General features: G+C 43.9%; 1 protein-coding gene across 2 annotated transcripts; it reads left to right on the top strand.

Annotated features, from left to right (window-relative positions):
• The first annotated feature begins 3,977 nt into the window (after positions 1-3,977).
• Positions 3,978-20,756, top strand: ntd5 (ntl-dependent gene 5). 2 transcript variants are annotated; one of them, XM_045718799.2, is made up of 8 exons: positions 3,978-4,126; positions 7,170-7,316; positions 8,361-8,552; positions 18,346-18,457; positions 19,094-19,167; positions 19,609-19,788; positions 19,923-20,120; positions 20,310-20,756. In XM_045718799.2, exons 1-8 carry the CDS (start codon positions 4,063-4,065, stop codon positions 20,390-20,392), a joined length of 1,050 nt encoding a protein of 349 aa, XP_045574755.1. In that variant the 5' UTR covers positions 3,978-4,062; the 3' UTR covers positions 20,393-20,756. The 2 variants fall into 2 exon arrangements, with proteins under 2 accessions (XP_045574755.1, XP_045574756.1); XM_045718800.2 differs by lacking the exon at positions 7,170-7,316 and having other exon boundaries at positions 4,020-4,126.
• The last annotated feature ends 110 nt before the right edge of the window (positions 20,757-20,866 follow it).

Genomic DNA, 20,866 nt, shown 5'->3' with positions numbered 1-20,866 from the left:
AACCCGGGATCAAACCCGGGTCTGTAGTGAAGCCTCTAGCACTGCGTTGCAATGCCTTAGACCTCTGCGCCACTCAGGATCCCGCACAAAGCGAGTTCCATACAGAAATGGTTTGTCGAGATCGGCGTGGAAGAACTTGACTGGCCTGCACAGAGACCTGAGCTCAACCCCATCGAACACAGTTGGGATGAATTAGAACGCCGACTGTGAGCCAGGTATAATCTCCCAACATCAGTGTCTGACCTCACTAATACTCTTGTGGCTGAATGGAAGCAAGTCTCCACAGCAATGTTCCAACATCTAGTGGAAAGCCTTCCCAGAAGAGTGGAGTCTGTAATAGCAGCAAAGGGGGGACCAACTCCATATTAATGCCCATGATTTTGGAATGAGATGTTCTTCGAACAAGTGTCCACATACTTTTGGTCATGTAGTGTGGCTAGGTGAGACAACAACACATCACAATCGTATCATGTACATTTTCCCTCAACAAAGTATTTATCAGCAAAGTCACTGGAGTGGTACTACTCTTTAGCAATAGTTTGATGTCCTCTCTTTATATTTATTTTAGCTAATATTTAAGTATTTGTGTGTGCATGTATATATATATATATGTGTGTGTGTGTGTGTGTGTGTGTGTGTGTGTGTGTGTGTGTGTGTGTGTGTGTGTGTGTGTGTGTATGTGTTTGTGTATGGGTGTGGGTGGTTGTGTTTTTAGGTGGAACTCCATGAACTAGATGTTTGTGGCTTAAAGCAAAGCAACTATTTGATCATTGTTAATGGCATTGTTTGTAATCATAAAGTGCTTTGAAAGGCTGGTCATGGGACACATCACCTCCATCATCCCAGTCACCCTAGAGACCCACTCCAATTTGCATACCGCCTCAACAGATCTACAGACGATGCAATTTCAGGTGTACTCCACACTGCCCTCTCCCACCTGGGTGGTAATCGACAACAGCTTAGTGTTCAACACCATAGTGCCCTCATCACCAAACTTGGGTCCCTGGGACTGAACACCTCCCTCTGCAACTGGCTCCTGGAATTCCTGACGGGCCACCCTCGGGGTCAGGGTAGGTGACAACACCTCCGCCACACTGACCCTCAGGACACGCTGCCAGGACAACAACCTCTCCCTCAACATCAGCAATACCAAGGAGTTGTTCGTGGACTATAGGAAACAGGGGGTCACCCACATCAACAGGGCTGTAGTGGACAGGGTCAAGAGCTTCAAGTTCCTCTTTGTCCACATCACTGAGGACTTAACATGCTCCCTTCACACCAGCACAGTTGTGAAGAAGGCACTGCAGTGCCTCTTCTCCCTCAGGAGGCTGAAAGGATTTGGCATGGCCCCTCAGATCACAAGGAACTTTTACAGCTGCACCATCGAGAGCATTCTAACTGGTTGTAGAACCGTCTGGTATGGCAACTGCACCGCCCTCAACCGGAAGGCCCTACAGAGGGTGGTGCAGACGGCCCAACGCATCACTGGGGGCGAGCTCCCAGCCATCCAGGACGTACACTATCTGTCTGAGAAAAGCCCGAAAAATGATCAAAGACTCCAGCCACCCGAGACATGGGCTGTTCTCCATGCTCACGTCTGGCAGACGGTACCAGTGCATCAAGGCCCAGACCAACAGAGTCCTAAACAGCTTCTACCCCCTGGCTATAAGACTGTTAAATGGCTAACAACTACACACCTAAAATGATTATTGATTAGATGTATTACTACCATTACGCTGCTGTTCATTGGTTATTGATTGCCATTAATGTTAGTATTTATCTATTTATCCTGTTACCAGTCACTTTTCAGCCCTGTTTACGTGTATATCCTGCTACCAGTCACTTTTCAACCCTGTTTACATGTATATCCTGCTACCAGTCACTTTTCAGCTCTGTTTACATGTATATCCTGATACCAGTCACTTTTCAGCCATGTTTACATGTATATCCTGCTACCAGTCAATTTTCAGCTCTATTTACGTGTATATCCTGCTACCAGTGTCACGGCTTCCACCGAAGTCGGTTCCCCTGCTTGCTCGGGCGGCGTTCGGCAGTCGACGTCACCGACTTTCTAGCCATCAGCGCTCCTTTTTTCATTGTTCCATTTGTTTTGTCTTGTTCCCCGCACACCTGGTTTACATTCCCTAATCACACTGCATATATATTTTCCTCTGTTCCCCCCATGTCTTTGTGTGGAATTGTTTTTGTTTTGTGTTTGTTGTATCGCGCTAGTCTGGTTTTTCACCCTGGGCATTGCCTGTACCCTATTTGGGGAATTATTGGTGAACCTTATTGTTCTATTATTGACGGTATTTTGCGCTTGTGACTTTTACCGGTTGGCTTGAGTTGTAGCTGTTTGCGCCCCTCTGTTTGTTGCTTGGCTAATAAAGACGCCTGATCACCTATTCTCTGCTCTCCTGCACTTGACTCGAATGACCAGCAGCGAAAACCCTGACAACCAGTCACATTTCAGCCCTGTTTACATGTATATCCTGCTACCAGTCACTTTTCAGCCTTGTTTACATGTATATCCTGCTACCAGTCACTTTTCAGCCTTGTTTACATGTATATCCTGCTACCAGTCACTTTTCAGCCTTGTTTACATGTATATCCTGCTACCAGTCACTTTTCAGCCTTGTTTACATGTATATCCTGCTACCAGTCACTTTTCAGCCTTGTTTACATGTATATCCTGCTACCAGTCACTTTTCAGCCCTGTTTACATGTATATCCTGCTACCAGTCACTTTTCAGCCTTGTTTACATGTATATCCTGCTACCAGTCACTTTTCAGCCCTGTTTACATGTATATCCTGCTACCAGTCACTTTAATGATATTACTGAACTGTTGGGAAATACTTCCACTCTACTGTTTTACACCTGTTGAATCCGGTGCATGTGTCGAATCAACTTTGAAACTTGAAACTTGTAACTTGTTTATTCTTGATGGGAAGACAGATTGAACTAAAACTCAACAATGTCATGTGGTGAATCAGCAGTCCCCATGAGACTAGTTTCACATAGCTAACTTTCTGGAATCAAGCCAGATAGTCCAAACATGCGTGGTTCAGTGCTGGGGCATTGTGGTTTTGGCCAAAGATAAAAACAAGATCATTCCTAAATTTATCACATTTCACCCTTAAACACATATTGTTTTGGATGCATGTGCTTTGTGGTCACTTGTTATAATAATAACAATAATAATAATATGATATAAATACTCATATAATACAAATACTAATATAATATAAATACTCATATAATATAAAAAGTAATATAATACAAATACTTGGGTGGTTATTTCCTGTATAGTCTGTGCACCTTATGGGACTGTTTTGTCTTTTGTTGAAGTGTTAATTCTAATAAATTAAGAAGATGAGCACTTTACCCGCTGTGCCTTGGTCCTATCCTTACGACGCCCATGACAATACTAATATAAATACTCATATAATATTAACACTCATATAATACATGATTAGAAGATATGACAATGTTTCCATCATTATCAAAATATGTATTTTCTTTAAATATAAAAAAGGATATGGACAAGACTATAGTTGTAACTGTAAAATGGTATAGTTTTTCTTTGATTGTAACACTGTTGAAGTGACTCAGTAAAAACAACTGTCCAACAGAGATGGCATCAGCAGATGTCTATGGACCTTTATCATTGTGTGTGTGTGTCTGAGATCTGGCTCAGGTAGTAATAATAGAACCTGTAACTGTTTGATCAGTAGACCCTGTTGATTACAGGTGTGTGTGTGTGTATGTGTGTGTGTGTGTGTGTGTGTGTGTGAGTGGGAGACTGTAATGTCAGCTGCTCTGTTTGACCACTTGACCCCCTTCTCTCAGCTCTATCAACATAAATGGGTGAAAGGTCTCTTCCAATGGAATTTTACCCAGTGTTCTAAACACTCAACACAAACCAGATGTGTGTTCCTGGGCTGTACCTTATCCCTCCCTCTCTCTCCCCCTTTTCCCTTTTGTTCCCCTCTCCCCAAAATGTTCTGTTTCCTAGTGTGCCTCCCTCATAACGGCTGAGACCAGGGTCTAGGCTGGAAGGATGGACTCTGTGCTGCTGCTGTCTCTGTGGGCTCTGGCTGCCTCTGTCTCTCTGCAGACTGCAGGTAAGCTCAGCTCAGACCTCTATCTCTCTCTCACACACATTGTCTATGACTATGTAACTGTATGTGATGCCTAGACAGAGCTTGTCCCACCTAGGCTGAGCTGGGCTTTGGTTTGGCCCTTGGATAGATGAGTAAATCAGTTGATTATTTCAGATCATTTAAAAATCTAGAGCTTGCATTTGTTTTTCAATGAGTGTGCAGTATATTTAATATTTGTTCCTGTCTTTGTTGTATTGACATAGGCTGTGGTTTTGGTTGTGTGTTATGGTTGGGGCATGCTGATACACTCCTGACTACAAACATCTTGAATGCATTTGCAGTTTTATTTGGTTGTGTTTTGTACAAAGCATCCAAAACATATTAATCTCTCAGAGGTTAGCAGGCGTTGGGGGTATGATATTTACTGTATGACTCTGTAACCTTCTCACTCATCCTTATTCACAAATAACTCACGATTTTTAGCAATCATATTAGCATCCACATTAATGTAATAGTGTTCAGAAACCTATTCTATTCTTATTAACAATAAAAGTTACTCCAAAATGACACAATACATTATTTGGCATTCATTTCTATTATGCGCAACATAATCCAAAACACAACCAAAACAAATGCATCCAACAAGTTTGTAGAGTCATAAGCTTGAATTAGTCATTGCTTGCTAGGAATATGAGACACAGTACTAAACTAAGTGTAACACACTGTAAGTGAATTTCCCCACTCATACAGGAGTAATAAAGGCCCAGTTCACCAATTTTGTATTTCTTTTTTTAATAAAGATTTTTCAGGGGTGCTGCAGCACCCTCAGCACCCCTACTTGCTGCTGCTATGGTAGGGCAGTGTACTGCAGCTATATGAGAGCCAATGTCTGTGTATGTCTGCTTGCACAGTTGTGTGTATGTAGTATGTGTGTGTCCCTGTGTCCACCTATGTGTACAGTATATGAATATATGCCGTTAATTGGTCACACATGTGCAGCTGTCAGCATGAGAGAACACAAGTTGGGGGACCCCTCTTTCTCTGTTCCAGATGTGCTGTACATTAAGGGCGTGTCTCTCTCTCTCTCTGTGTGTGTGTGTGTGTGTGTGTGTGTGTGCGTGCTGGGCTACAGTCCATGCTGTATTGCAGATATGAATTAATGATGTGTTCTATGTTAAACACATGGAAGCAAAATACAATGGATTCCTAGGAAGAGATGAAATCATAGAACTATAGTGAGGGAAAAAAGTATTTGATCCCCCGCTGATTTTGTATGTTTGCCCACTGACAAAGAAATGATCAGTCTATAATTTTAATGGTAGGTTTATTTGAACAGTGAGAGACAGAATAACAACAAAAAAATCCAGAAAAATGCATGTAAAAAATGTTATAAATTCATTTGCATTTTAATGAGGGAAATAAGTCTCCTCTGAACAGCTGATGTTGAGATGTGTCTGTTGTTTGAACTCTGTGAAGCATTTATTTGGGCTGCAATTTCTGATGCTGGTAACTCTAATGAACTTATCCTCTGCAGCAGAGTTAACTCTGGGTCTTCCATTCCTGTGGCGGTCCTCATGAGAGCCAGTTTCATCATAGCGCTTGATGGTTTTTGCGACTGCACTTGAAGAAACTTTCAAAGTTCTTGAAATTTTCCATATTGACTGACCTTCGTGTCTCAAAGTAATGATGGACTGTCATTTTTCTTTGCTTATTTGAGCTGTTCTTGCCATAATATGGACTTGGTCTTTTACCAAATTGAGCTATCTTCTGTTTACCTTGTCACAACACAACTGATTGGCTCAAATCCATTAAGAAGGAAATAAATTCCACAAATTAACTTTTAACAAGGCTTAATTGACACGGTCCCGTGTGGCTCAGTTGGTAGAGCATGGTGTTTGCAACGCCAGAGTTGTGGGTTCAATTCCCACGGGGGACCAGTACGCCAAAAAAAATGTTTGAAATGTATGCATTCACTACTGCAAGTCCCTCTGGATAAGAGCGTCTGCTAAATGACTAAAATGTAAAAACGCATTCCAGGTGACTACCTCATGAAGCTGCTTGAGAGAATGCCAAGAGTGTGTAAAGCTGTCATCAAGGCAAAGGGTGGCTACTTTAAAGAATATATATTTTGATTTGTTAAAAAAAAAAAATGTTACTACATGATTCCATATGTGTTATTTCATAGTTTGATGTCTTCACTATTATTATACAATGTAGAAAATAGTAAAAATAAAGAAAAACCCTGGAATGAGTAGGTGTCCAAACTTTTGACTGGTACTGTATATATGGTCTCTCAGTGTTTTTATGAATATTGCTAGCAACAACAGAATAAAGGAATTTTGAATTACATATCAACAGTAGAAAATAGGAGAATATCTTCTATCTAATGATGCCAAGTTTATTTCTCAACTCCTAATATTGAGAAAATTACACTTATTGGAGCCAATTAAGAAAGTAAACTTTCTTGACTTGTCTTGGACATACATTTTTCCCAACACAGGGCTAAACTTTGTTTAACCAGCTAAACAGCAGCTATTAGTGAAAATTTGTTGTGAGTGACCTTTCTAGCTAATAGGCTATGATAGAGTTTACACTTACTCATCCAATTACAATGTGGGGAGGTCAACATAATGAAAACAATCTATCAAATCTATTAATTTTAAAATGCTGATTACTTCTCCTTGCCATTTTCATTCACCTGATGATGAGACAAGACATGCAATTTATTTGGGGGCCAACGTATGATGGGGGTCCCTGGGTGGCCGGTTTGCCTGGGAGGGGGTCCCTGGGTGGCCGGTTTGCCTGGGAGGGGGTCCCTGGGTGGCCGGTTTGCCTGGGAGGCAGTCCCTGGGCAAGAAAAGGTTGAAGACCCCTGACATAATATAATAATATATGCCATTTAGTAGACACTTTTATCCAAAGTGACTTACAGTCATGCAGACATAAAAAACTTTTCTCATTTGGGTGGTCCCGGATATCAAACCCACCGCGCTTACGTTGCAATAACCATGCTCTACCAACTGAGCTAGAGGGCCACATCTCTCCACCTCTGTCTCTCTCCTAGTCCAGGCATCTGATGCGTGTCCAGAGAGGCTGCTGGGTAACGAGCGGAGAAGGACGTGTCCAAAACCCTGTACACAGGACAAGGACTGTGGCAACAAGCGCCAGTGTCTGTGTGACGGCCAGTGTGGCCTCAGCTGTGTGGCTCCAGGTACGTGTGTGTGTTCTGGTTTGTCAGTTGTACCTCAGCTGTGTGGCTCCAGGTACGTGTGTGTGTTCTTTGTTTGTAGTTGGACCTCAGCTGTGTGACTCCAGGTACGTGTGTTCTGGTTTGTCAGTTGGACCTCAGCTCTGTGGCTCCAGGTACGTGTGTGTGTTCTGGTTTGTCAGTTGGACCTCAGCTGTGTGGCTCCAGGTACGTGTGTGTGTTCTGGTTTGTTAGTTGGACCTCAGCTGTGTGACTCCAGGTACGTGTGTGTGTTCTGGTTTGTCAGTTGGACCTCAGCTGTGTGACTCCAGGTACGTGTGTGTGTTCTGGTTTGTTAGTTGGACCTCAGCTGTGTGACTCCAGGTACGTGTGTGTGTTCTGGTTTGTCAGTTGGACCTCAGCTGTGTGACTCCAGGTACGTGTGTGTGTTCTGGTTTGTCAGTTGGACCTCAGCTGTGTGGCTCCAGGTACGTGTGTGTGTTCTTTGTTTGTAGTTGGACCTCAGCTGTGTGGCTCCAGGTAAGTGTGTTCTGATTTGTCAGTTGGACCTCAGCTGTGTGGCTCCAGGTACGTGTGTGTATTCTGGTTTCTCAGTTGGACCTCAGCTGTGTGACTCCAGGTACGTGTGTGTGTTCTGGTTTGTCAGTTGGACCTCAGCTGTGTGGCTCCAGGTACGTGTGTGTGTTCTGGTTTGTCAGTTGGACCTCAGCTGTGTCACTCCAGGTACGTGTGTGTGTTCTGGTTTGTCAGTTGCACCTCAGCTGTGTGGCTCCAGGTATGTGTGTGTGTTCTGGTTTGTCAGTTGGGCCTTAGCTGCGAGGGATAATTTTTTTAATCATTGCACATGTTCATGTGTGTTCCAAATGAGGAAATGAGGGCACTCGACATGGCTTTACATCATCACCAATGATGCCCCATCTGGAAGTGCCTTCTTTTCAGTTCATCTGCCCAGAAACACACTAAACCCATTCTAAACTGTTCTTGATTATCTGATCTTTCCTCGTTAACCTCTCCACTCCTCCATCTCTTCCTCTCTTTCTTCCCCAGGTCGTACTTGTCCCTGGCCCCTGCCCTCAGGGAACAACTTTGTTGCTTCCCTCCTCTCTCCCACTCCCTCCTTCTCTGCCCTCCTCGAGGTGCGTTGTGACACAGGCTACATGTTGCCCAATGGCTTGGATGCAGCCATCCGTCGTTGCCAAGGCGACCGACAATGGAGCGGTGATGATCCCAACTGCACAGGTGGGTACAAGAACAGAGGAGAAAGGCAGAATGTTCTGGATGCAATTTAGATAACATTATCTCTGCTCATTAGAAGGACCCTGGAAATAGGGTAGGGGAAGGGGGTACCTAGTCAGTTACATAACTGAATGAATTCAACCGAAATGTGTCTTCCCGCCTTTAACCCAACCCCTCTGAGTCAGAGAGGTGTGGGGGACTCCCTTACTCGACGTCCATGTTGTTGGGGGATTATCTGCATTGCTCAAGGGAGTTACTGGCTCAACACTCTTAACCCCTAGGCTACCTGCCGCACCCAAAGAATGGAATGGAATGCACATACTGTAGATTGCACAGTGAATGGAATAGAACATATTTCACTCCCTCTGTTCTATTCAGTCCATTTCTAGGTGTTACATCATATTCTATTAATCTTTTTTAACTGAAGCAGTTTTTCACTCTTAGAAAAAAGGGTTCAAAAAGGGTTCTTCAGCTGCCCCCATAGGAAAACCCTTTTAGGTTTTAGGCATCTGTGTGTGTGTGTGTGTGTGTGTGTGTGTGTGTGTGTGTGTGTGTGTGTGTGTGTGTGTGTGTGTGTGTGTGTGTGTGTGTGTGTGTGTGTGTGTGTGTGTGTGTGTGTGTGTGTGTGTGTGTGTGTGTGTGTGTGTGTGTGTGCCTCAGGAATGAGGGCCTCTGTGATGGTGTTATTTTGTTGGCAGTTTGTCTGTTTGCATAGACTGAGACATTGTGTAACCAGGGCCCATTCTCTAAATTGCCTTAGCAACAGGACTATCAGCTGTTGATACTAGGACTGCAGTCCAGAGAGAGGCAGGGCTTGATTAGTTCACAGTGTCTGTGCCAGATGGGGTGAAAGAGCATGTTCTAGTCTTCATCTCCTCCTGGCTGGGTTCTTTTAACCTTTATTTAACTGTTGTGTGTTTCAGTGTGTGAGTCAAGTGTGTATTTTAAGAGTGTGAAGGTCTGCATGCATTTGTGTCCTCTGTGCACTATTGTGTGTGTGTGTGTACTTATAGTGTGATATGTTTGTGTTTGTGTATGTGTGCGTGTGTGTGTGTACTTATAGTGTTATATGTTTGTGTTTGTGTGTGTGTGTGTGTGTGTGTGTGTGTGTGTGTGTGTGTGTGTGTGTGTGTGTGTGTGTGTGTGTGTGTGTGTGTGTGTGTGTGTGTGTGTGTGTGTGTGTGCGTGTGTCCATGTCCCAGTCTCACAGAGCTCCTTCACAGAGACAGGCAGTAGGTTGGCTGGGTATCTTCCTGTGTGTATTGGAGCTGTGCTACATCGTGCTTATTGAGAGGCAGTGGGCGGTAGATCACTGTCAGAGTGTCAAATAGCTGTGTGTATGTGTGTGTGTTTAAGAGAGAGAGAGAGAGAGAGAGAGAGAGAGAGAGAAGGGAGAGAGAGAGAGGGGGAGAGGGAGGGGGGAGAGAGAGAGAGAGAGGGGGGAGCGAGAGAAAGGAAGAGATTTTGTGTATACATTGAATGTGTGTGGGAAGTGGATCACAGATAGAGTGTCAAAGAGTTTGTGTGTGTGTGTGTGTGTGTGTGTGTGTGTGTGTGTGTGTGTATGTGTGTGTGTGTGTGTGTGTGTGTGTGTGTGTGTGTGGGCGACGGATCACAGTCAGAGAGCTCTCTTGCTCATGCAGCTCTGGGCCATGCTGTTCCCTCTTCTCCTCTTCTCCTCTCCTCTCTCATCCTCTTCTCCTCTCATCCCTTTCTATCTGAGAGGCTCCTGATAAGGTCCAGGGAGAGCCTCAGAGAGAGCCAAGGACAAGTAAGCAGCTCTGGGCTATTTAGTGTGTTTGTTTGGTGAAGCAGAACTGGGCTGTAGAGAGAGGTGTGCAGGTAGCTCTCTCTCTCTGTGTGTGTGTGTGTGTGTGTGTGTGCGTGTGTGTGTGTGTGTGTGTGTGTGTGTGTGTGTGTGTGTGTGTGTGTGTGTGTGTGTGTGTGTGTGTGTGTGTGTGTGTGTGTGTGTGTGTGTGTGTGTGTGTGTGTGTGTGTGTGTGTGTGTGTGTGTGTGTGTGTGTGTGGTGGACTTGACCGGGAAAGAGATGCACAGCTTTGACCACCTGGTCATCTATGGACATCTCTCTGCTTTCACTATCACTCCTTTAAGACAGAGCTACCTGTCAGCCAACAGTAGTTTCACACTGGGCCCTGGCTGTGTGGGAGGCAGGCAGGCAGGCAGGCAGGCAGGCAGGCAGGCAGGCAGGCAGGCAGGCAGGCAGGCAGGGAGGCAGGGAGGGAGGGAGGGAGGGAGGCTGGAGAGCACACAGAGAGAAGAGGGCCACAGTTAGAACACTGAACCAACCCAGCTCCAGGCACTCACACTCACTCCCCATACAGCCACACACTCACACTCACTCCCCATACAGCCACACACTCACACTCACTCCCCATACAGCCACACACTCACACTCACTCCCCATACAGCCACACACTCACACTCACTCCCCATAAAGCCACACACTCACACTCACTCCCCATACAGCCACACACTCACACTCACTCCCCATACAGCCACACACTCACACTCACTCCCCATACAGCCACATACTCACTCCCCATACAGCCACACACTCAACTCACTCACCCCACCCATACATAATTTATATAGCTACGTATAGGATTAGATATATTTCATAAACACTCAGTGAACTGACCCCTTTTGATGTTGCTCATGTGTGTCTATGGGAGAGTTTTCCACAGAAGAGGGCCTCTCTGTACTTGCTGTAGTTAGTCTGCATATCACACTATCCATCGAACATCCCTCCCTGTAAATTCAACACCCCTACAAAGAGCCTCTCTAGATATTTATATTTCCACGAACGAGAGGCTCTCATACTTCCAGGAATGAGCCATCCATGTGGTTACACAACTAATGCCGCATCTCTCTCACTCTCTCTCTGCTACTGTCTCTCACTCTCTCTGCCACTATTTCTCACTCTCTCTGTCACTCTGTCACTCTGTCACTCTCTGTCACTCTGTCACTCTCTCACTCTCTCTGCCACTATTTCTCACTCTCTCTGTCACTCTGTCACTCTCTGTCACTCTGTCACTCTCTCACTCTCTCTGTCACTCTGTCACTCTCTCTGTCACTCTGTCACTCTCTCTGTCACTCTGTCACTCTCTCACTCTGTCACGCTCTCTGTCACTCTCTCTGTCACTCTCTCACTCTGTCACTCTCTCTCTCACTCTGTCACTCTCTCTGTCACTCTGTCACTCTCTCTGTCACTCTGTCACTCTCTCACTCTCTCACTCTGTCACTCACTCACTCTCTCTCTCTGTCACTCTCTCTCTCGCTCTCTCTCTCTCTCTCTCTGTCACTCTCTCACTCTGTCACTCTCTCTGTCACGCTCTCTGTCACTCTCTCTGTCACTCTGTCACTCTCTCACTCTGTCACTCTCTCTCTCACTCTGTCACTCTCTCTGTCACTCTGTCACTCTCTCTGTCACTCTGTCACTCTCTCACTCTGTCACTCTCTCTCTCACTCTGTCACTCTCTCTGTCACTCTGTCACTCTCTCTGTCACTCTGTCACTCTCTCACTCTGTCACTCTGTCACTCACTCTCTCTCTCTGTCACTCTGTCACTCACTCTCTCTGTCACACTCTCTCTCTCTCTCTCTCTCTCTCTCTCTCTCTGCAGTATGCATGCTTATCAGCTAGTTACCATAATCTATTTTCAGATTCCTGTTTTCTCAGAGGATATTCAGTTTCCTGACTCATAGCTATGACAACCTGCAACACCTATAACCTACAAAGGTTATTGTTATATGAGTCACCTGGCCAGTGAAAGGGACATGTGAGGTGTTGACCGCTATGTATCCTGAAGAGGAGCCCCCCCATTCCACTTCCCCCTGTCTGCTGTGTCATCTCACACCTATAGTGCATTCAGAAAGTATTCAGACCCCTTGACTTTTTACACATTTTGTTAGGTTACAGCCTTATTCTAAAATTGATTAAATTGTTTTTTTTTCTTCATTGGTCTTGACACAATACCCCACAATGACAAAGCAAAAACAGTTTTTTAGACGTTTAGGCAAATGTATAAAAAAAAAAAAAAAATGAAATATAACAATTACATAAGTATTCAGACACTTTACTCAGTACTTTATTGAAGCACGATTACAGCCTCAAGTCTTCTTGGGTATGACGCAACAAGCTTGGCACACCTGTATTTGGGGAGTTTCTCCCATTCTTCTCTGCACATCCTCTCAAGCTCTGTCAGGTTGGATGGGGAGTGTTACTGCACAGCTATTTTCAGGTCTCTCCAGAGATGTTCGATTGGATTAAATTCCGGGCTCTGGCTGGGCCACTCAAGGACATTCCGTCACTTGTCCCGAAGCCACTCCTGCGTTGTCTTGGCTGTGTGCTTAGGGTCGTTGTCCTGTTGGAAGGTGAACCTTCACCCCAGTCTGAGGTCCTGAGAGCTCTAGAGCAGGTTTTCGTCAAGGATCTCGCTTTACTTTGCGCCGTTCATCTTTGCCTCGATCCTGACTAGTCTCTCAGTCCCTGCCGCTGAAAAACATCCCCATAGCATGATGCTGCCACCATCATGCTTCACCGTAGGGTTGGTGCCAGGTTTCCTCCAGATGTGACACTTGACATTCAGGCCAAAGAGTTCAATCTTGGTTTCATCAGACCAGAGAATCTTGTTTCTCATGGTCTGAGAGTATTTAGGTGCCTTTTGGCAAACTCCAAGTGGGCTGTCATGTGCATTTTACTGAGGAGTGGCTCCTGTCTGGCCACTCTATCATAGATGCCTGATTGGTGGAGTGCTGCAGAGATGGTTGTCCTTCTGGAAGGTCCTCCCATCTCCACAGAGGAACTCTGGAGCTCTGTCAGTGTGAACCTCGGGTTCTTGGTCACCTCCCTGACCATGGCCCTTCTCCCCCCATTGCTCAGTTTGGCTAGGCGGCCAGCTCTAGGAAGAGTTTTGGTGGTTCCAAATTTCTTCCACCACTGGGTTCTTGAGGACCTTCAATGCTAAATAAATGTTTTGGCACCCTTCCCCAGATCTGTGCCTCGACACAATCCTGTCTCTGTGGTCTAAGGACAATTCCTTTGACCTCATGGCTTGGTTTTTGCTCTGACATGCACTGTCAACTGTGAGACCTTATATAGACAGTTGTGTGCCTTTCCAAATCATGTCCAATCAATTGAATTTACCACAGGTGGCCTCCAATCAAGTTGTAGAAACAGCTCAAGGATGATCAATGGAAACATGATGCACCTGAGCTCATAGCAAAGGGTTTGAATACTTATATAAATAAGATATTTCTGTTTTTTATTTGTAATAAAATAGCTAAAATGTCTAAAAACCTGTTTTCAATTTGTCATTATGGGTTATTGTGTGTAGATTGATGAGGATAATTTTTTTTTAAATCCATTTTAAAATAAAACTAACGTAACAAAATGTGGAGAAAGTCAAGGCATCTGAATACTTTCCGAATGCACTCCTGCTGTTAACTTTCTCTCAATCCCGTTATTCACATTAGCTAAACGCTGCTCTGTGTGTGTGTGTGTCTGTCTGTGTGTGTATTTGCATGTTGTGTTCCTGTATTTTCTATGAATCCTATTATGCAAATTAGTTACATGCTGATATGTGTGTGTGTGTCTTTCAACAATGTGTGTGTGTTTCTGTATGTGTGTAGGCTATGAACGGTATCATGCTCAACAGCACATAGGCACCACCAGTGAATGACATAAAGTGCCTTCAGAAAGTTTTCACACCCCTTGACTTTTTCCACATTTTGTTGTGTTACAAAGTGGGATTAAAATCGATTTTTTTTTTTTTTGTCAACAATCTACACAAAATACTCTGTAATGTCTCAGTGAAAGAAACATGTTTTTTTTTTATTAATGTAAAATAATATATTTTTATTAGAGAAGTATATTCAACCCACTGAGTCAATACATGTTAGAATCCCCTTTGGCAGCGATTACAGCTGTGAGCCTGTCTGGATGAGTCTAAGAGCTTAGCAAACCTTGATTGTACAATATTTGCCCATTATTCTTTTTTAAATTCTTCAAGCATTGTCTCGTTCATTGTTGATCATTGCTAGACGATTTAAGTCACTTAGTAACTAGGCCACTTAGTAACATTCAATGTCGTCTTAGTAAGTAACTCCAGTGGCCTTGCATTTTAGTTTATTGTCCTGCTGAAAGGGGGATTTGTCCCCCAGTATCTGTTGGAAAGCAGACTGTAACAGGTTCTCTTTTTACGTTGCCTGTGCTTAGCTCTATTCATTTTCTTTTTATAAAAAAAAAACTCTCTAGTCTTTGCCGATGACAAGTATACCCACAACATGATGCAGCCACCACTATGCTTGAAAATATGAAGACTGGTACTCAGTGATGTGTTGTGTTGGATTTGCCCCAAACATATAATACAGTATTAATTCAGTACCTTATTTCAAACAGGGTGCATGTTTGGAATATTTTCATTCTGTACAGACTTCCTTTGTTTCACTCTGTCATTTACATTAGTATTGTGGAGTAACTACAATGTTGTTGATCCATCCTCAGTTTTCTCCTATCACAGCCATTAAACTCTAACTGTATCATGACACAAGGCGAGACCCAGATGCAGACACAGGAGGCAGATGGTTGGAGTCTTACAATATTTATTAATCCAAAAGAAGTAGGCAAGAGAATGGTCGTGGACAGGCAAAAGGTCAAAACCAGATCAGAGTCCAGGAGAGACAAAGTGGCAGACAGGCTCGTGGTTAAGGCAGGCAGAATGGTCAGGCAGGCGGGTACATAGTCCAGAACAGGCAAGGGTCAAAACTGGGAGAACTAGAAAAAAGAGAATAGCAAAGGCAGGAGTACGGGAAAACCTCTGGTTGACTTGGAACATACAAGACGAACTGGCACAGAGACACAGGGATAAATACACTAGGGAAAACAAGCAACACCTGGAGGGGGTGGAGACAAGAACGAGGACAGGTGAAGCTGATCAGGGTGTGACAAACTGTTTTAAAGTCACCATTGGCCTCATGGTGAAATCCCTGAGCGGTTTCCTTCCTCTCTGGCAACTGAGGAAGGACGCCTGTATCTTTGTAGTGGCTGATTGTATTTATACACCATCCAAAGTGTAATTAATAACTTCACCCTGCTCAAAGGGATATTCAATATCTGCTTTTTTTTTTACCCATCGTCTTTTGCAAGGCATTGGAAAACCTCCCTGGTCTTTGTGGTTGAATCTGTGCTTGAAATTCACTGCTCTACTGAGGGACCTTACAGATAATTGTATGTGTGGGGTACAGAGAAGAGGTTGTCATTCAAAAATCATGTTAATAAACACCATTATTCCACACAGAGTTATTCCATGCAATTTATTATGTGACTTGTTGAGCAAATGTTTACTCCTGAACTTATTTAGGCTTGCCATAACAAAGGGGTTGAATACTTATTGACTTAAGACCTTTCAGCTTTTAATTTTTCATTATAGTTTTTTACAATCACTTTGGCACTAATTTCAGAACCTTGTGGTCATTTTTCAAAACTCTAGACACAAAACTCAAAACGGTCATGACTTGTAACACAGGCTGTCAAATGTTCAAAACATTGGATTGTGCATTAATATCTTTAAAGAAACAATTGCACTTGCAAAATCATTGGTTCAAATAACTAATTTATCATGAAATACCATAAGAACATTAATTTAGATCACCCACACACAAGATACCGATAGTTTCACTGTGTAGTTGTTCGTTCAATCATTAAATATTGTAGTACAAAATATGTGACACGTTTCATTATGCTACATCACGTAAATACATCACTGTAAAAGGACTAGTAGAGAGAATACTACAGACACAGTGGAATCATTGAACAAAATATGAAATGTATTGATGTATTACAATCAAATCACAACCTAGGTTTCTTTGAATCAAAGCAAAAATAATTAGCTACAGAAAAAGAAAAAAACTACAGTAAAACATCAACTGCAGTGTTCCTCACCTGGCTTACTGTAAAAAGCAAAACAAAGGATTGATTACTGTACTTCTATATTCCCCTCAACCCTGTCTTGTGGATTCGGCCATAGGTTCTCATCCACATCACAATGGATGTTTTCATTAGCCAAACATCTTGGGAAGAATCTTCAGGCATGGTGAATCCAGGCCTGACACTGGTCTGCTGTGATGTCATTGCATGCATCATCCATGGCCTGGACAAGGGTGGCTTGTTCGTGAGGGCGCCTATCATATACCTTCCACCTCCATGTGGAGAAAAATTCCTCAATCGGGTTTTATGAAAGGAGAGTATGGGGGTAAGTACATGGTAGTAAATTGTGGTTAGGCCTGAAACCATGCTTGCACCATTCTGAGCATGGTGGAACATGACATTATCCCACACAATGACATAGGTCATGTCATCAGCTCTACAGACCTGATTCAGCTCATCAAGGAAGGTTACATTCGAACAGCGAATCAGGTGGCTGCCTGCAACTCAATATATAGAGTATATAGAGTAGAGAGCTTTAGATGTTGTTCGACCAAACATTAGAACGGGCAAGATGAGTAATCTACGCAACTTTGACCGTGGAATGATTGTCGATGCCACATGTGTGATGTGTGATTCCAGCATCTCAGAAACAGCTGCCCTCCTGGGATTTTTTTACGCACTACAGTCTCTAGAGTTTACAGAGAATGGTGCGATAAACAAAACACATTCAGTGAGCGACAGTTCTGTGGGCAAAAACACCTTGTTAATGAGAGAGGTCAGAGGAGAATGTCCAGAAAGGCCACAAATGCTCGAATAACAGCAGTTTAAAACAGTGGTGTGCAGAATGGCATCTCTTAACGTACAACACCGTGAATAATTCAGGCTGTTGTGGGGGCAGGGGGTCCTACCCAGTACTAGATAGGTGTACCTAATAAAGTGGTCGGGTGAGTGTATAGTAATGTGAAATCTGAAAACATGGTCTGGAAAAGTGGTACATGGGACCATAGAAACAGTGTCTGATAAAGAATGATGATGAAATATTACAGCCATAGATAATGTAGTCCAATTGGTTCATGTTCCACGGTAATTGGTGTTAATGGATCTGGTTACCCTGAAACTTTCATGATCTAAACATGGAATATTGTTCGTCAGTTTCCATAAAACTATGCATTAAGAGTAATGCAACAGTTACTTATCATTTTGATCAGTTGTATCAATTGATAGTTAGATGATTGTAATGAAATGAATAGACAGTCATCTCAGAAGTAATGTGTGAATTACATTTTGAAATGGTAATACTTTGATGTTAAGTTGTGTCATTTTGAACAGGTGATTTTAGTTCAATGAACAAATGATCTTAGCTTTATGTGTATTGTATCCAAGCAATTGGAAAAAGTGTTAGTTTTGAAAAATTAGCCTTTTGATCATTGGTTGTGAGTTTTGTGTCTAGAGTTTTGAAAAATGATATCAAGGTTCCGAAATTAGTGCCAAAGTGATTATAAAAAACTGTAATTAGCAAAAATGTATAAAAACATAATTCCACATTATGGGAAATTGTGTGTAGATCAATGACACAAAATCAAAATTTAATCCATTTTAAATTCAGGCTGTAACAAAACAAAATGTGGAAAAAGTCAAGGGGTGTGAATACTTTCTGAAGGCACTGCAAAATATCATCAGCACCCTGTGTGTGTGTGAATCAGAAGAACAGAATGTACAAATGTGTTTTGTTACAGATGTGCTTCTCACTCTCCCTTTCCCTCCCCCTCTCCCTCCTCCCTCTCTCTGTTCCTCTCTCCTCCCTCTCTCTTCCACTCCCCCCCCCCATGTACGACTGCCCCCTCTGCAGCCCCCACCTCCCCCCGGGTCTCATGTCCTTTACCTGAGGAGTTGACCGACACCTTCAGCATTGATGGATCCGCAGTCGCTGGAACAACCATCCGCTACACCTGTCTGTCTGGGTGAGAGAGGGAGGGAGAGAGAGAGAGAGGGAGGGAGGGAGAAAAAGGGAGAGAGAGAGAAAGGGAGAGAGAGAGAGAGAGAGAGAGGGAGAGAGGGAGAGAAAGGGAGAGAGAGAGAGAGAGAGAGAGAGAGAGAGAGAGAGAGAGAGAGAGAGATGCAAGCTAGAGAGGTTGGAAAAGGCAGGGTGGGAGAGCGAGAGACAGGATGAGAGGTTTGAGACAGAGAGAGAGAGATGAAAGACAGATGCAGACAAAGGAGAGAGAGAGATGGGTGGTAAGGGGTGGAAGTGGAGGAACTTCATTATGTAGAGACTGGGCTGTCTACATTACTGTTGTTAACTAGGCCATTAATATGCTTTTTACTGACTCACATCTATTAATGTATCACATCTAATAATGTATCACATCCCAATGCATATGTCAATTGGAATCATGTATTGTATGGAAAATACACACTTTCTGAAACAGAGCCAACAGAGAGATGAACATTTAACCCCTGCTACACCGCTTAGTGTATTACCAGTCAATTAGTCATATAACCACCCCTTCTCTCTCTGTCTCTCTCTCTCTTTCTCTCTCACTCCCCCTCTCTTTCCCTCTCCCTCTCTCTCTCTCCCCCCCCCCTTCTCTCTCCAGGGAGCTGGTGGGAAACAGTGAGAATCTCTGTAATATTGATCAGACCTGGCAGTACCCTCACCCCATCTGTCAAAGTATGTGTGTGTGTTTTATAATATATAGTGTTTGATAGAGAGAGAGCAAGCAGAGGTAGAGCATCAGAGCCATGGAATTTGATGGTTGGCGTGTGGGTGGATGGATTGGGCCTTTTCAGTGTGAGTGTGTGAATGTGTGGTTGTGTGTTTGTGTGTGTGTATTTTGCGGAGGAGGTTATTGTACTCTGCACTTGAAATCGTTCTACTTTGTGTGTGTGTCTTTTTATGTGTGTGACAGAGACTGAAATGTCGGTTGTTATGTTTCATAGTGCTTTACTGCCACCTTTTGGCCTAAACAGAGAATAACATCTCTTGCCAATTCATTCAGCAATGTTCTTGTATCCTGGTCTGATCCTATGGACTCACAGGATGTGCAGACTTGACCAGGATGGAAGAACATGTAAATGTGTATATACAGTGACCCTCTCTCTCTTGTTCCAGGGGTGTGGTGCCCGCCCCCCCAGGAGGTGAACCAGGGGTACCTGGTGGCGGTACAGAGGACTGAGTACGATGTGGGCGATGCCATCTATTACCTCTGTAAGAAGAACCACCTGCTGGATGGACCCAACCGGGTCACCTGCCAGCCCAACGGCACCTGGAGCGCAGTGCCCTACTGCAGAGGTGAGTCCTAACTGATACACCCAGGGCCCACTGTGTGTGTGTGTGTGTGTGTGTGTGAGATACAGAGAGAGTGAAAGGTAGAATATTGACCTTTCTTCTTTATTTGTTCTTCATCCTGTACTTCCTGCTCGTAGCGCGCTGTCCAATCCCAGCGGAGCGGAGCCGTGTTCTGATTGGTGGGCTGAAGCGTTGGCCCTATGACGTGACAGACTCGGTGGTTCCTCACGGGGAGAGCGTGACGTTCTACTGTAAACACTCCAGGAAGCAGTGCAGCTTCCCCTACACACAGACCTGTTTCGACGGCAGACTCAACCCCCCTTTCTGCTACCAGGGTGAGTTGGGACCCCAGAACTGGTGCCCTGTCTAACATGATCTATGGAAAACCCCTTGGTGCCTTACTAGTCTTTCTATGTGACTGTTCAGTGGGCAGGAGACCTCAGGGTTCAGTCAGAGACAGTATGTGCTTATATTGTCTTCATTTGATGTAACATGTCTATCACCTCCCTCCTTCTGTGTCCCAGAACCCACCTGGCTGCAGTACAAACTGTTCCCTCATCGGCTGGTGTCAGAGATCGAGGCCTGCTCTCTTGTAGACCTGGACTAATACCCCAACACTCCCATCTATATGTCTTGTCCCCCTCTCTCTCAGCCTGTACCAATGATAGGCTCTACATGTCTTAATAATAGCTGTGTTAATGATAATACATGCATTAATACAGAAGTAAAACAGAGTCATAACTCATATAGTTCAAATGTTCACTTCATGTGTTGTTACCATGTGACTCTGACTCCTCCCACTGCGGGATCTGACTGACCTTACGTGTTGTTTTGTTTTAACATAGTGTGTTCCTGCCCCAAGCTGGGCCTCAGGATACTCCTCCTACTTATGTTGTTGACACACCAAGCCCTGAGGCTTGGAAGTTCTATTGATGTGACGGTTTTGAAATAAAAACAACATTTTGCTGTAATGTGATGAATGTGATATTTCATGTAATTGAAATGAAATGGAGATGAACACTTGATTCTCACAACAATTAGGACACCCTGATATCTCTCTCTCTCGCTCCCACACGAGCAT

This window comes from Salmo salar, chromosome 05 (assembly GCF_965601325.2).
Source record: "Salmo salar chromosome 05, fSalSal1, whole genome shotgun sequence".
NCBI classification, from domain to species: domain Eukaryota; kingdom Metazoa; phylum Chordata; class Actinopteri; order Salmoniformes; family Salmonidae; genus Salmo; species Salmo salar.
Note: the sequence above shows the minus strand (reverse complement) of the source record. Positions and strands in the feature narration are given on the sequence as shown.

What these genes read in the sequence shown, in the direction of transcription:
- ntd5 (XM_045718799.2), top strand. Translation starts at nt 4,063, where the DNA reads ATGGACTCTGTGCTGCTGCTGTCTCTGTGGGCTCTGGCTGCCTCTGTC. An exon ending in TGATGATCCCAACTGCACAG is followed by an intron (nt 8,553 to 18,345) that starts GTGGGTACAAGA and finishes CCCCCTCTGCAG; the next exon opens with CCCCCACCTCCCCCCGGGTC. An exon ending in CGCTACACCTGTCTGTCTGG is followed by an intron (nt 18,458 to 19,093) that starts GTGAGAGAGGGA and finishes TTCTCTCTCCAG; the next exon opens with GGAGCTGGTGGGAAACAGTG.